Raw genomic sequence first — 17577 nt, forward strand, 5'->3', positions numbered from 1 at the left:
TTGCCATGCTTACTAAGGCAGATTAGGCACCTGCTCGTCCCACATTGCAGGTGCCTACTCTGCTTAAATTTACCCGGTACCGGCTGGAGGAGAGGTCCCTGGCGGCAGCGTGCTCCTCACTGCTCCCTGTAACGGCTTACCTCAGTTGAGAGTCCAGTAGGCAGAGATATATGCTCACCCTTGCAATTAAACACAGACCAAGGTGGTCAGGTAAGAATTAACCTGGCCTGTGAGTCTGTGCACGGGGCTGTGCAGGATATTGCTCCAAGTACAGGTAAGGACAAAAGCAGGAGAATCGTCGAGGGTAAGCCAGAAGTCAGAGGGTGCCAGAAGTCAGGATATATGATAGTAAGCCAAAGTCAGAGGATTATAAAGGAGGGTACTCCCTAGAAGAAAAATCCAAAAGGAAGTACAAAAATGGGGTTAAAGGGGTGGCAAAAAGGGCCTAACCCTGCAATGAGCACAAATAGAAAAAAAAAGTGAGGCGGGATCACCCCGTATCCAAACGAGATAACGATACCCCAATAGAAATGTCTAATAACTTAACAAAAAATAATAAATCAACTTTAATGAAAAAATACTAATTGCAATAAAAAGACTAGGAACTCATAATTACATAGGCTCCTGATTTGTTGCAAGAATAGAACTATGGTAGCATGTGTCAATGGCATATAAATGTAAAGTCAGAGGATGCCAGAAGTCAGGATACACGATAAGAATGCCAAGGTCAGAAGCCAACTGGAGAACATTGGATCACGAATACAAACACAGGAACCAGAGTCTGAGGCAGTGTTTTATACCTGGCTGATTAGGCATACTATACAGGTGGACCAGCCCCCAGTGCTGGAGACATGGCAGAGCTAAGTTTCAGGCTCAGTGGCTCAGAGGCAGGAACACAGGCTTAGAACCATAAAGTACCCAGGTTCAAATTCCTTAGAACACTGGCTTAGAACCATAAAGTACCCAGGTTCAAATTCCTTGTTGGGCACTTCTGGGGCGACCTTGTCTGGTCGTCTGGATGTCACGGTGAGAACCGCGACATGCGTGCGCTGTCTGTAGTGATGCCGGGTGCCGGAATATGACGTTATTCTGGCACCCGGCATCACTAAACTACGCGTGTGAGGAAGCAGTGAGGAGCAGGTAGACTGAGCTCCTGAGAGAAGAGGCCCCACACAAGCTCCCAAAGGTAGGGAGCAATAAATCAAATGATGTTGCTGTGTGCAAGAATGTGGAAATGTGTGTGTCTCTGTCAGTTTGTGCCTGTCTGTCAGAGAGTGTGTGTGTGTGTGTGTGTGAGTGTGTGTCTGTCAGAGAGTGTGTGTGTGTTGGTCATTGTTGTGATGGCTGAGGCTGGACAGTGGAGGACCTGGAGGTGCACGGAGGCATGCAATGCCACGTCACATTCCGACGTGACATCAGCGTTCTTTACCTTCACAGGTTTTCAAGGAGTAGTGTGAGGATCTGCTTTGGCACAGGGTGCGGATGGCACCATTGGGGGCTGGACTCCAGAGTCGCATACTGGCAGTGGCAATGTGAGTGGAGTCTGCTTGTTGGCTAATATTGTTTTTTGTTTTTGTTTTTTTAAAACAAGGGCCGGGGTTTAGTAGAGAGGGGTGGTGGGATTAAGTACGAGGGGAAGGGGGAGGGGTGGGGGGGAACTGGGATTTAGTACAGAGGGGGGGACTGGGGTTTAGGGAATGCTGATTTTTTTTTTATACTGTACTTTTCAAAACAAACCTACGTTTCTATGAAAATGTAAAGTTTGTTTGTTTTTTTTTGGCCCACATAAATGTAAACTTTGTTTATGTGGCCTGTTCTAACCTTTGAGTATGACATGCTTGCTCTACATACAACATTGCCCCTCTAAAAGATTAACAGGCCAAGGTCTAGCCTGTTAACCATGCCTCTAAGAATGACATAATAGCAGGGGTCAAGTCCTGGGGAAAAAAGTGTGGGAACTCACCCAAGATTCCGCCTCCCCCCCCCCCTAAAAAAAAAAAATTACACTCCTATGCATATAGTGCAGTGCAGGATGTGTATTATTAATGTAGTGTGTTTGTAGTGAATGCAGAGTATGGATAATGAATGTAGTGTGTTTGTAGTCAGTGCAGTGTGTATAATGAATGTAGTGTGTTTGTAGTGAATGCAGAGTATGGATAATGAATGTAGTGTGTTTGTATTCAGTGCAGTGTGTATAATGAATGTAGTGTGTTTGTAGTGAGTGCAGTGTGTATAATAAATTTAGTGTGTTTGTAGTGAGTGCAGAGTGTGTATAATGAATGTAATGTGTTTGTTGTGAGTGCAGTGTGTGTATAATGAATGTAGTGTGTTTGTAGTAAGTGTAGAGTGTGTATAATGAATGTAGTGTGTTTGTAGTAAGTGTAGAGTGTGTATAATGAATGTAGTGTGTTTGTAGTACGTGTAGAGTGTGTATAATGAATGTAGTGTGTTTGTAGTAAGTGTAGAGTGTGTATAATGAATGTAGTGTGTTTGTAGTGAGTGTAGAGTGTTTTTTTAGTGATTGCAGTGTGAATAATAAATCTAGTGTGTTTGTAGTGAGTGCAGAGTGTGTATAATGAATGTAGTGTGTGTAGTGAATGCAGTGTGTATAATGAATGTAGTGTGTAGTGAGTGCAAAGTGTGTATAGTGAATGTAGTGTGTTTGTAGTGAGTGCAAAGTGTGTATAGTGAATGTAGTGTGTTTGTAGTGAGTGCAGAGTGTGTATAATGAATGTAGTGTGTTTGTAGTGAGTGCAGAGTGTGTATAATGAATGTAGTGTGTTTGTAGTGAGTGCAGTGTGTATAATGAATGTAGTGTGTTTGTAGTGAGTGCAGAGTGTGTATAATGAATGCAGTGTGTTTGTAGTGAGTGCAGAGTGTGTTTAATGAATGCAGTGTGTTTCTAGTGAGTACAGAGTGTGTATAATGAATGCAGTGTGTTTGTAGTGAGTGTAGAGTGTTTTTTTAGTGATTGCAGTGTGAATAATAAATGTAGTGTGTTTGTAGTGAGTGCAGAGTGTGTATAATGAATGCAGTGTATTTGTAGTGAGTGCAAAGTGTGTATAATGAATGCAGTGTGTTTGTAGTGAGTGCAGAGTGCGTATAATGAATGCAGTGTATGTAGTGTGTTTGTAGTGAATGCAGAGTGTGTATAGTGAATGCAGAGTGTGTATAGTGAATGCAGAGTGTGTATAGTGAATGTAGTGTGTAGTGAATGCAGAGTGTGTATAGTGAATGCAGTGTATGTAGTTTGTTTGTAGCGAATGCAGAGTGTGTATAGTGAATGTAGTGTGCAGTGAGTGCAGAGTGTGTATAATGAATGCAGAGTCTATATAATGAATGCAGAGTGTGTATAGTGAATGTAGTGTGTTTGTAGTGAGTGCAGAGTGTGTATAATGAATGCAGTGTGTATAATGAATGCAGTGTATGTAGTGTGTGTGTGGTGAATGCAGAGTGTGTATAATGAATGCAGAGTGTGTATAGTGAATGTAGTGTGTGTAGTGAGTGCAGTGTGTACAGTGAATTTAGTGTGTTTGTAATGAGTGTAGAGTGTGTATAATGAATGTAGTGTGTTTGTAGTAAGTGCAGTGTGTGTGTGTGCTGGATTATGTGTGTGTGTGTGCTGGATTATGTGTGTGTGTGTGTGTGTGCTGGATTATGTGTGTGCTGGATTATGTGTGTGTGTGCTGGATTATGTGTGTGCTGGATTATGTGTGTGTGTGTGCTGGATTATGTGTGTGTGTGTGCTGGATTATGTGTGTGTGTGTGCGTGCTGGATGATGTGTGTGTGTGCTGGATGATGTGTGTGTGTGCTGGATGATGCGTGTGTGTGCTGGATGATGCGTGTGTGTGCTGGATGATGTGTGTGTGTGCTGGATTATGTGTGTGTGTGTGCTGGATTATGTGTGTGTGTGTGTGCTGGATTATGTGTGTGTGTGCTGGATTATGTGTGTGTGTGCTGGATTATGTGTGTGTGTGCTGGATTATGTGTGTGTGTGTGCTGGATTATGTGTGTGTGTGTGTGTGCTGGATTGTGTGTGTGTGTGTGTGCTGGATTGTGTGTGTGTGTGTGTGTGCTGGATTATGTGTGTGTGTGTGTGTGCTGGATTATGTGTGTGTGTGTGCTGGATTGTGTGTGTGTGCTGGATTGTGTGTGTGTGTGTGTGTGCTGGATTATGTGTGTGTGTGTGCTGGATTGTGTGTGTGTGTGTGTGCTGGATTATGTGTGTGTGTGCTGGATTATGTGTGTGTGCTGGATTATGTGTGTGTGTGTGTGTACTGGATTATGTGTGTGTACTGGATTATGTGTGTGTGTGTGTACTGCATTATGTGTGTGTGTGTGTGTGTACTGGATTATGTGTGTGTGTGCTGGATTATGTGTGTGTGTGTGTACTGGATTATGTGTGTGTGTGTGTACTGGATTATGTGTGTGTGTGCTGGATTATGTGTGTGTGTGTGCTGGATTATGTGTGTGTGTGTGTGTGCTGGATTGTGTGTGTGTGTGTGTGTGCTGGATTATGTGTGTGTGTGTGTGTGTGTGTGCTGGATTGTGTGTGTGTGTGCTGGATTGTGTGTGTGTGTGTGTGTGCTGGATTATGTGTGTGTGTGTGCTGGATTGTGTGTGTGTGTGTGTGTGCTGGATTATGTGTGTGTGTGCTGGATTATGTGTGTGTGCTGGATTATGTGTGTGTGTGTGTGTACTGGATTATGTGTGTGTGTACTGGATTATGTGTGTGTGTACTGCATTATGTGTGTGTGTGTGTACTGGATTATGTGTGTGTGTGTGCTGGATTATGTGTGTGTGTGTGTGTACTGGATTATGTGTGTGTGTACTGGATTATGTGTGTGTGTACTGGATTATGTGTGTGTGTGTGTACTGGATTATGTGTGTGTGTGTGCTGGATTATGTGTGTGTGTGTGTGTACTGGATTATGTGTGTGTGTGTGTGTACTGGATTATGTGTGTGTGTGTGTGTGCTGGATTATGTGTGTGTGTGTGCTGGATGATGGGGAGGGGATGCATTTGCTTTTTAACCTTTGTTTTTATGTTTTTTTTACTTTACTCTCCCCCCTCCCTGCTTCTTACCTTGTCAGGGAGGGGGGAGATCGCCTGGTGGTCCGGTGGAGGGTAGCAGCCGCTGCATACAGGGGCCATCACACGCGGCGTTCTTCTCCAGCTCTCTCAGCTTCAACTCTCGCGAGACTCGCCTGTGCGGAGCGTTGCCATGGTAACCCTTGGCAACGCTCTCACAGCCGCGGGTCTCGCGAGAGTTAGAGCTGGAGAAGAACGCCGCGTGTGATGGTCCCTGTGTTCAGTTAGCAGGGCAGCGGGCAGGTCCTGCAGGACTGGGAACGGCGTTCCTGCTTTGGAAAAAGTGCAGGAACGCCGTTCCCATGCGTTCCTGCAGGACTCGAGCCCTGCATAATAGTATACTACTTTATTTAAAAGAAAGGTGATCCATCCCATATTGCTTTAGGGAAATTACAGAACGTGCCATAATACAACACTCCTTTCGTCCACTGATCCATTGGTCCCCAACCAAATTCTAAAGACACTCCAACAGTCCTAATCTAGACACTGCACAGTTCTGTTCCTATGGGTATGGGTATGGGTATACTGGCAATGCCACTACCTCTGTGTGTTTTGAGAACAGGACTGGAGAATATTGCTCTAATCTCTCATCCAGTCCATGATCCTATTAGTATTTACCTTTTCACAACACTTTATTATCTAACCTCTTTCCATTCTAACATGAATGAATCAGCTTGACTCACTTGTTTAACTTGTTATTCATCATCAGGTTCCCTGCTGTAACATTCCCTCCAAATAGTCTCCCAACCACCATATTTGTTCTACCCATGAACAACCTCACGCTTCTACTTATCTTCCCCCCTCATCCTTGTTTTAGTCCAGAATGTTTCCACTGGTGCAAATATCCTCTGTAAACCATTCTTTCAGGATGGCCTTTATACAGTTGGTATGTTTCCTTGAATAGGCTTCTCAAAGATGTGGAGTGTGACTCACACTTCACAGCTTTGCTTTGAGAGGCCTATTCAGAGAAACCTACCACCCAATAATCTACTACGCAAATTCATGTTAAATGCAAGAGTGTGACAGCAAAGAAATGACGTCACAGAGTGGGACACAAAGTTTTCCACCCTATCGAACCTGACCAAGTGACATTTCTTCTCCTAGGAATTCCCTAACTTCCTGTCCATACCACCACTTACCTTCCACTAACCTGCTGAGCTCAGTCATTTTGTACACATATCTGCTCCTCTTTTGTTTGATCTGTTTCCCATACATAAATGTGCTTGTAATCATATTATATTAACCTATTATGGACAGCCCTAACTAATTTTCTAGTGTTCATAAAAAAATTATTTTGTTTTTGTAAATTAAAAAAAAAATTTATATGAAGATTGGAATAGGCGTTTTTACACGGCGTTCAAACGGACACTAACATCTAAAAATTAAACATGATCTATTATATCATGCATAAAATTGCCGCTGTATTTAACATAGCATATGCAAGCTTGTAATAACTGCTAACAAAAGTCATTCAATCTAAAGTGGGTCATCACAAAATAGAACCTTTACCCGTCTCATTTCACTGATCCTCTATTCAACACATTACACTTCATCTCATATTAACACAATAACACAAGGACTGGATTTACAAAGTGATAATATTTGATCTAACAACCACTGAAGTGAATCTCACATATTGCCCGGATGGGTTTTTCTAGAGCTGCCAGTGTCAGGCTAATACCCATCATCTGCTCGGGTGACTATGAAGTCATTTCAGCCAATGGGCATATTCAAGAAACCCAAATAACAGCATAGAAGACTAAATGAATTGTGTGGGTTCACAGATGGGGAGGCCTGTAGTTTTATAACCCTGCAGCAGCTTTCAGTCTGAATAGAAATATTACTCAAAATGGTTAATATACACTTTATTATACACTGTTTTTCTATGCAGCCATTTGAATACAAGTCCTTTTTTCATTTATATTTGTTTATATATTGATGACTGCAGAGTTATTCACTAAACTACAAACTGTGCAGAAATCAAATGCAAAAGCTGTCACTCTGTAGCAGGGTTGGAGAATATAAAAAAAATAAAAATAAAAAACAAATTTGAACCTCAATTTTGCCAATCATATTTTAATTTGCTGCTATTTGGATAGAGTCAAATTAAATGAATCCCCTGGAATTGATTCTAGAATGTTAGATTTATGTATATATTTGTACATAAGGTGTAAATACTATATGTGAATAATTAGGGTTATTCACTAAACAGGGGATTGAGGAGAATTGACCAAGGAATTGCAAATTTTAGGCCAAACTGCCAAAGCGTGGCTATTTTGAAATACATTTTTTATTTTCCTTATCAATTCTCCACAATTTCCTGTTAAGTGTAACACTCCATGTATTTCTCTCTTAGAGATTTTGGTGTATATTTGTGTCATTTTTTTTTTTTTTTTTCCCAGCCTGTTGCTAAATGTCATTCATGCCTGTGTATGATGCAAATAAGAATGAGTTGTTTTGCTAGTATTTTTTTTATTTTTATTTAGAAACAAGTATGTCGATTTTAAATGTGGGTTTTATGGAAAACTAAAATGGTTACTGTCATCTATTTTATTCATCAATATCTGACTCTAGAAAAGAAGCCCTGGTTAAAAAAAAAGGTGCCATATGAATATATTATGTTGAAATGAAACGAATGCACACAATTTGTGGTACTTCCATCACTTGATGCATTTAGATAACAACTAGGGGATTAATTCAGCAACATTTACCCAGATCATCATACATGTTGATTGTGTAGTAAATGATGAGAGAGGGGGTGTGTGTTCACATATTGTAATAGTGCTGTTGTGATAAATGGAATAAATATGTGATGTTAATCTATGATAGGTTGCTATGCCAATTTATCGCCTGCCCTCCCTGTTTTGTAGGATTCCCTCCTTTAACTCGTGTGTGAATGAAGAGTTAGTGAGCCTCAGACAAAGAATAATCAGGCTAGCACGGCTCACGGTGTCTGCAATGAAAAAAATATCAGCAATGTACTAAACTGCAGTCTCCCCTGTGAGCAAGGTGTAACAATGCACAGCCCTTCTCCCAGCCAGCTGGCTATAGGAGGGAGACGGCCAGTGATGGGCTCCATGCAGTGATGCAGGCTGTGACCCGGGGTTATGTGTAGTGTGCATGGAGCACGTTTTGTGTACACCCATGGGTAACAATCCCATACACTTACTGTACTTCATTATTTGTGCGTGTCTCATTCCCTCTGCACTTTTCTCCCCACCTCCTGTTCTTCATCATTTTCTGTCTTTCCCTCCCTCTCTCTGTCTTTCTTCCATTCTTCCCTCTCTCCTGTTGCCTTTCTGTTCTCTTCTTTTCAAAATCTCTCTCCTCCCCTCTCTGCTCCTGTACAAGCGTCTCTTTTTTCCCTCTTTTTTTTTACTGCCAACATTTCTCTTTTCCTTCTGCCAGTTACACTTATCCATCCTTCTTTCCATGCAGCCATCAACTAACACAATCACCTCAATCACCCCGTGTGGATCGATTCACCTCTGTCTCGTTTTACCTGATGCTTCACACCTGCAATCTCTGCTTGTGACAGTTCACAGCAGTCTCTGCTTGTGACAGCCCCCAACACTCTCTATTTGCAGTCTCTGCTTGTGACAGCCCCCAACACTCTCTACTTGCAGTCTCTACTGGTGACTGTCCCCCACACTATCTGCAGTCTCTGCTTGCATTCTATTTTTTGACAGTCTCCAATGCTTTCTACCTGCAGTCTCTTCTTGTCAATGTCCTCATCCCTCTCTACACGCAATTTCTGCTCGTGGCAGTCCCTAACATTCTGTCTGCAGTCTCTAATTGTGGTGGTCTATAATATTATGCTTGCAGCCTCTCATTGCGATAGTCCCTTACACTCTCTGCCTGCAGTCTCTCATTGTGACAGTAATTAGATCTCCCTGGCTGAAATCCCTTTATTTGAGACAATCTCTAGCATTGCCTGATTGCAGTCTAGCACTCTTTTCCTGCTGTCTCTCCATGTGACAGTCCATCTCACTTAGAGCCTGGCAGCCTGCTCTCAGTGACTGACAGTCTCTGCGTGCTGCTGTCCCTATGTGACACTCTGGCCGCATGCAGCTCACCTGTGACACTCTCTCAGTGACCGTCTGGGGGCTGTCGGACGATGAGGCTCTATCGGTAACAGTATCTCGGTGACAGTTGCTCCGCATGCTGCTCCCCCGGTCCGTCTCTCCCTCCGGGTGCACTTTCGCCCGCAGAGATGCCGTTCCACCCGGTAACGGCGGCGTTGATGTACCGGGGGGTTTACACCATCCCCGAACTACTGAGAGATCATGCCCCGACTCAGCTCCCCGAAGACGAGATAGAAGGTAAGTGACCGAGTGTAGTGGGGGTTATATTACTATAGTATTCAGTAAATGTTCTAATGGAATAATGGGTAAATGGGTTTGGGGGTTCTAGAACAGGTGACCTGTAAGAGATTGGTTATAACCATAGATATTATAATCGGTGATCTACAGGAGATTAGTTATAACCCTAGATATTATAACCGGTGACCTACAGGAGACTAGTTATAACCCTACATATAATAACAGGTGACCTATAGGAGATTAGTTATAAACCTACATATTATAACAGGTGACCTGTAACAGATTAGTTGCAACCCTACAATTGTAACAGATGACCTACATGAGATTAGTTGTAACCTTACATATTATACCAGGTGACCTACATGAGATTAGTTGTAACCTTACATATTATATCAGGTGACCTATTGGAGATTAGTTATAACCCTACATATTATATAACAGGTTACCTACATGAGATTAGTTGTAACCCTACATATTATAACAGGTGACCTGGAAGAGATTAATTGTAACCCTACATATTATAACAGGTGACCTATATGAGATTAGTTATAACCCTACATATTATAACAGGTGACCTACATAAGATTAGTTGTAACCCTACATATTATATAACAGGTTACCTCCATGAAATTAGTAGTAACCTTACACATAATAACAGGTGACCTATAGGAGATTAGTTGTAACCCTACATATTATAACAGGTGACCTATAGGAGATTAGTTATAACCCTACATATTATAACAGGTGACCTATAGGAGATTAGTTATAACCCTGTATGTTATAACAGGTGACCTATAGGAGATTAGTTATAACCCTACATATTATAACAGGTGACCTATAGGAGATTAGTTGTAACCCTACATATAACAGGTGACCTATAGGAGATTAGTTATACCCCTACATATTATAACAGGTGACCTATAGGAGATTAGTTGTAACCCTGTATGTTATAACAGGTGACCTATAGGAGATTAGTAATAACCTTACATATTATCTATAGGAGATTAGTTATAACCCTACATATTAAAATAGGTGACATGTAGGAGATTAGCCCCTTTATATTATAACACATGACCTATAGCAGATTAGTTGTATCCCTTTATATTACAACAGGTGACCTATAGGAGATTAGTTAAAAGACTACATACTATAAAATGTGACCTATGTATGTTTAGTTATAACACCACATATTATAATGGGTGACATATAGATGATTAGTTATAACCCAACATATTATAATAAGCGACCTATAGATGGCCAGTAGTAACCCTTCATTTTATAACAGGTGACCTGTGGATGATTAATTATAGCCCTACATATTACAATAGTTTAACATTTGGTGGAAACTCAGTATGTCACTGCATAGGGTAATCTATATGCATGTACAACATGAACGACCATGGTATGGGTGTTATCTAAGTACCATGAATACCAACATGTGAATTGAGTGATGTGCATTGGGACTTCCATACACATTATTTCAGATCGATTTGGATATCTAATAAGGTATGCACTGTGGGTATATGCAGCAGGTGTTCAGTCCAGTTGGTGTGTGCAAAAGTGGCCCAAGGTTCTGGTGGGCTGCCAGTCTCTGGAAGTGATAAGCGTGTAGACAATATTGTATTTGGCATACCATATGTTTCCAATACTTTTTAAGCACTGAAGTTCTCTGTAAAGACATTTTGTGCAGCCTGATTGTTCATATTTTGTTTGTACAGGATGTCACAAAGTGCACTACTGGTGCCAATTGGTGTCACTGTGTGAACTGAGATTGTCAGTTGTCATGCTTGCGTCAAAGGCTGATATATAAATATAGATTCCTTAGCTGCTCTAAAATCGTAGACCACTTTGATCAGTGACCATCTTTCCTTTTATTTCTGAGATAATATTCTCCCTGTCTATAGCAATGTTTCTTCCTGTCCCCAGCAATGTTTAACTCCGTTATAATAATTATAGTATTAACCGTCTCTGCTGGAATTCCTTTGCACTGATTTACAACCTTGTAGTTCATTTGACAATTCATTTGATGCTGTCTCTCTCCAGCTCTGTGTGACCTCTTGAACTGATACCTTTAGAATATAAATATGCTTCCTTATTAATTATATATATATTTCATGTTGAAAAATCTTTGTACAATTCACTTCCATTAGAGCTTTCAGTTCAGCCATGTTTCCTGGTAGCTTTAAGTTCCATATACTGTTGGGAGACTTATGAATAGTGCTGCTGGTCAGTTTGTGTAATTCACCTACTGTCAGTGGGTATCTGTCTTGGAGGAGATGCCATTGAATCAGAATGCACTGGTTTCTTTTTTTGTAACATAGGGATTGTGTACTGTTGGGTATCTCTCATTATGTGCCTCCTGACTTACCTAGAGTTTACAGCTATTGAGAAAACATGGCTACGATTGCATCTGGCAAAATATGCATGTGCAGGGCCTCTATATAAATAATAGTACAGTTTGCATTATCCAGAACATGATACACATTTTGTAAAAGATTCACTGAACCATACATTTAAAAAAAAAACCTACAATAATAGGAGTGGAATGAATTGCTAACTTTGAGAACATTGCCCCCAAATTGGTCTTTATACATATGTGACATTGATTTTCGTCTTTCTCCCTCACACAGAAGCGCTTTTATTCAGTTATTTAACCTTGTAGTGCCTAATGCATACTATAAGAAATTGCCCTGCAAATACATGGGAAATCTCATTCACTTGAATGGGATTTTTCAAGAATTAGCAAAAGAATTTCATAACTCAGGCTAGAATAGCCAATCTGAAAAAAAAGCTGTGTCTCCGAATTTTTGCATTTAAGCTATTTTGTTCTAAAATCATCTCATCAGGTATCAGAATCAAAAAATATAAATAGAAACTACATTGTCATATACAGTTTAAAAAAAAAAAATGTTCCAAGTGTCAAACGAAAGGAATTTCAGCCATAACATTGCCATTCCCCATTGTCACATGAGTGATTGCCTGATGAGAACATGCATATCCTCATGCAACATGCATCAGATGCCTATGGCACACACAAGATCACATATGGAAGATATCCCAATTTTACAAAATTGACATGGCTTCTGGTAGGTGAAGCTGTTAGGAGCCAAACAAGGGGCTGAAGTAGATGAGAAAACAGAATGGAGAGACATAAGATATACATACCATTATGGATGTGGTCGAATGACAAGGGCAATCACGAAAATAACAGCCTGTCACTAAATAGGCCAAACTGAGAGACAGCTGTGCATTATAATCTGTATTATCAATGGAACGGTAACAATATATTCTGAAACTAGCTATAATGGGCAGTGTAGTCTTAAGTTTTTGTCTGGCAGCATGCCATGTGAAAAAAGGTAATACCATTATTGTTGTGTATGCCGCACACTTTTAACAAAGTATCCTATTTATTTGTTTACTCCGGTGCTTGGGCACAGCAAATTAATTATGAAGTACAGTATACTGTGTAGACCAAAACTGCTCAAATAGCAATATTTTCAAACTCAGCTCAATTGAAAAATTGACTATTTCCATTTAAATGTTGAAATTGTGTTCTTAACTCACCACAAGTCACTGCTTAGTGAATAAACCATTAAAAGCAATAGAGGTGTTACTATTCCTCAGGGTTTCCCATAGAGGCATTTTTCCACAGCAGATAAAGCTTCGTAATCCATACAGACTTTTCTCTTTTCTACCTGCTGTAAAACCCTAGCCTCTATTTGATCAGTGTACTTTTCTAACATCTTACACAATCTGGTTTGCAATAAACCTTCAAAGCCGAATACATTTCTAGACAAGATGGGCACATAGGTTATTACAGATACATTAATCACAGATAGAATCTGACTGCCTTTTTGGTTGGAAACTATTAAAGAAAATTATGACTACGTAGACGCAAAATTAAAAACATCTTAAAAGAACTCTCCCCGGGGACCTTTTTCTTCAGAATCTATGCAGGACTACAATGTACTGGATAATATCATTTAAGGATCACATGGTCCACTTATTTTGAAAGTTTTTAGCTATGTTCCTCATGATGACATAACCATTACAGCACACTGCAGTGCGTATTGTGCCAGGTGTGCCCTAATGCCCACCCAGGGTAAGGAGTCAAAACTGTTTACCAAATGTTTGTTTGACAACTTAATCGGGAGCCACTGGGTGCTGGTCACAGCCTTCAGAAAAACTAGAAACTCCTGCGTAGAGCTTCCATTAGATCCCCTGAGCTAGGCCCTTCAGTGCAGGTCCGGCTCATTACCTGACAATGGTTTTAAGTTAATTCTTTTTAGTTCTTTTATTTTACCTAAGTTTTTAAACTATACATAAGAAAAAGTATGGACTATTTTTTTTCTCATGGGGACCCTGATCTTTGGCATTGGACAGAGCTTAAGCAAAGTTCTATTTCATCTAATAGGCTAATTTACCCACAATCCATCAGTCAAAAGAATCCCACAGAAGGGCAAACTGCAGACATCATGGATAGAGGAGAACAAAACGGAGACATCCAGGTATTAAAACCTGGCACAAGGAAGAAAAGATAATAAATATAAATAAAGGCAATTGGCAGGGGATGGAGTATAATCGCTAAGATACAAAGGGCATAAGGAAAGTAGACTGAAAGAAAAAAAACACGACAGAACCGCAGTAGTAATTAACGTGTTATGCTACTCTGTCCCCTCAGTTTATAAGCGTAATTTACAGCATTGACGCATGGAATAGTTTTTTTGGCTGCTTAACCTCTGTATTACATTGACTATCTTAGTTTGCTTGTTTCCCCGGTCAAAAATGCTTCAGGCTTCATGAAGGGAGGAACTAATGAAAGCTTGTCACTACTAATTCCTGTTAGTTCAATAAAAAAGGTGTTAAGAGATACTGCAATACTTCACTAATTTGCACCTACGTTACTGGGCTAACACAGCAACTCAAATATCATGACTGCATAATTTTTGGTAAGGGGCAGTTATTAGAATGTGGTTGCAGGAAAATGTTTTATGGCAGAAACAGGTGTGTAATTTAGATTTGTTGCCGATTGGGTCGAGCATGCTTAAAGGAGCACTATAGGGTCAGGAACACAAACATGTATTCCTGACCCTATAGTGTTAAAACCACTATCTAGCCCCCTCTGCCTCCCTAAAGATAGTAAAATCTCACTTGTATTCAAGTCTGAAGCTGCTGCCTCTGCCTGTGAAATTCATCTGACTTCTGACATTATCGGAAGTGGTGGCCTGATCCAATCACAATGCTTCCCCATAGGATTGGCTGAGACTAACAAGGAGGCAGATCAGGGGCAGAGCCTGCACAATTCAAACACAGCCCTGGCCAATCAGCATCTCCTCATAGAGATGAATTGAATCAATTAATTTCTATGAGGAAAGTTCAGTGTCTGCATGCAGAGGGAGGAGGTAGTGAATGTTTGGATGCATTTTAGGCAGCCATGACCCAGGAAGGATCTCTAACAGTTATCTGAGGAGTGGCCAGTGAAGTTATTACTAGGCTGTAATGTAAACACTGCATTTTCTCTGAAAAGACAGTGTTTACAGCAAAAAGCCTGAAGGTAATGATTCTACTCACCAGAACAAATTCAATAAGCTGTAGTTGTTCTGGTGACTATAGTGTCCCTTCAAGGTAAGTAAAGGGCGGGAAATGGGAGTATTTGAGGAGAAACAAAGAAGAAAGTAACTCTGTCTCAGGTAACCTCGGTAACCTTTGCTGAATTGTTATGAAACTTTATTGGGGTAGAAGTCCTAAGCGGGGCAGAAGTCATCCTCCAAATGAAGTCAAGTTTTAAGTTGATAATGATTTCTAACTTAGGGGTCATTACCATTACAAAATGGCTAAATATTCTCAGATTATGATAGTATTTATTTATCTAAAATAATTGCAACATTCACCCTCTGCAGTAGTCTATAGCTCAACAGCATACACTAACTGCACGGTAAAATAGCGCAGCTCAGGTGCAGCTTCACATACAGCCACTGGTGTATGGGATACTAGCAGGCGGACCACTTCCAGTGGTGGGTGGTTTGCCTGCAGACCCTTTCTCTGACCCTTCTAAGCTACTTGGCCTGTGAGATCCTCCCTCCTTGTTCTGTCACATTCTGCAGCAGTAAGTGTAATGTTGGTGCTCCTCAATCCCACTTCCATTTTCTGCTCAAATTCCTGTTCCATCTTGTTATTATTCCTCTATGAGTGTTGCTTGCTGGTCTTGCTATATCTACCTGCTTCACACACTCCTCCTTTACAACACCCTGTCTGAATATTCCCTACAGTTCGTTATCTCTCAGAATCCCTCATTTCTTATCTGCTGTCCTCTCCAGCATACATCAATCCCATATGCTATCATAGTTACTCTGGGCCACTCAATGTCACAGACAATTCCATTGCATGCACAGACTACATGAAGCATATATAAAAAATGGTAGGTTATAAAAAATATATTTATGTGAATGTGTGTGTATGCAGTGTGTGTTATATGTAATATATTGATAGCATAACAATACAATATCCTCCTTAATGCCATCTCTAAAAGCTCCATAACAACATACGCTCTTATGGTATGGTACAAGGATGTTCCCGATCACCATTTCCCTTCTCCTAGTTGCATAAAACTGTAACTATTTGCAAAACTCATTACAGTTATAAGTCTATATAATACATCACTGGGTAAGCTATGCTGTCCGCAGCTGGTATCATCTGGGTCAGCTTTTATTCATCAATATACTGGAGTAGTTACTATTGGCTAGAACAGGGGTAGTCAACCTGGTCCCTACCGCCCACCAGTGGGCGGTTTGGTATTTCAGGTTGGCGTTGGTTGGTGTGTCTGCAGAAAACGCCCAGTGAGCCTCGATGGCTGGGGGCCAAGGCCAACAGAGGAGATCCTTTCGTCTTCCCTGCTGATCCATGCAGAGCCAGCCTTGCTGTAAGCCCTCTCGGGCTGGTGAGGAGATCAAACCACTCCCTCACCAGCCCGCTGGTACTTAATTCCAGCAGAGGGAGAGAAGGGCCTTGGAAGCTCTGTGTTCCTCCAGCGAGCAGGCTGGTCAGAGCATTGCTGCGTGTTACCATGGCAATGCTCTGATACAGTAATGTGCTCGAAAGAGGACAGGAGAGTCAACCTGCAGCCGCAGGAGCTGCAGGCTAAAGTGGACATGCCACCACTGGACCACCAGGGCTTGCAGCATTATGTCCCCCTTCCCTGGTAAAAGGTAAGAAGAAGGGAGTGGGAGACATTAAGATAGATTTTTACATCTTACCCACCTACACCCAGCATTGACCCTATGCATCCTTAAAGGACCACTCTAGGCACCCAGACGACTTCAGCTTAATGAAGTGGTCTGGGTGCCAGGTACCTCTAGGATTAACCCTTTTTTTATAAACATAGCAGTTTCAGAGAAACTGCTATGTTTATAATGAGGGTTAATCCAGCCTCCAAATCCTCTAGTGGCTGTCTCATTGACAGCCGCTAGAGGCGCTTGCGTGCTTCTCACTGTGAAAATCACAGTGAGAGCACGCAAGCGCCCGTAGGAAAGCATTGTAAATGCTTTCCTATGCGACCGGCTGAATACGAGCGCGGCTCCTGCCGCGCATGCGCATTCAGCCGATGACGTCGCGATCAAGATGGAGAGGAGGAGGAAAGCTCCCCGCCCAGCGCTGGAAAAAGAGGTAAGTTTAACCCCTTCCTCTCTCCAGAGCCCGGCGGGAGGGGGTCCCTGAGGGTGGGGGCACCCTCAGGGTACTCTAGTGCCAGGAAAACGAGTATGTTTTCCTGGCACTAGAGTGGTCCTTTAACACACAAAAACACACTCCCCTCTCACACTCACTGCCCCTTCACACACACCCACTGCCCCCTCACAAACACAGACTACCCTCCTCACACACTACACCCCTCACATTCACACAGACTGCTCCCTCACACACACTACACGCTCACACACACTGCACCCTCACACACACAGACTGTGCTCCTCACACACTACACCCCTCACACACCCACACTGCCCCCTCATACACACAAATCTCCCCCCTGAAACACACTGCCCCCTGACACACACTGCACCCCTCACAAACACTGTACCCATTACACATAGTGCACTCCTCACACACACTGACACCTCACACACTCCACCCCTAACAAACACTGCACTCTTCACACAAACAGCACCTC

At 41.7% G+C, this 17577-nt stretch overlaps 1 protein-coding gene across 4 annotated transcripts in view; it reads left to right on the forward strand.

Annotated features, from left to right (window-relative positions):
- Positions 1–8279: 8279 nt before the first annotated feature.
- CABP7 (calcium binding protein 7) overlaps positions 8280–17577 on the forward strand; it is a 56536-nt gene continuing 47238 nt past the window's right edge. Inside the window, exon 1 of one of the 4 annotated variants that reach the window (XM_063454756.1) lies at positions 8280–9413. In XM_063454756.1, coding sequence (XP_063310826.1) covers positions 9305–9413 — 109 coding nt within the window. In that variant the 5' untranslated portion in view covers positions 8280–9304. Of the gene's footprint in view, positions 9414–15567; positions 15832–17577 lie in introns of those variants that run through there. The other 3 variants (XM_063454758.1, XM_063454755.1, XM_063454757.1) reach the window with 3 other exon arrangements.

This window comes from Pelobates fuscus, chromosome 5 (genome assembly GCF_036172605.1).
Source record: "Pelobates fuscus isolate aPelFus1 chromosome 5, aPelFus1.pri, whole genome shotgun sequence".
Taxonomy (NCBI): Eukaryota; Metazoa; Chordata; class Amphibia; order Anura; family Pelobatidae; genus Pelobates; species Pelobates fuscus.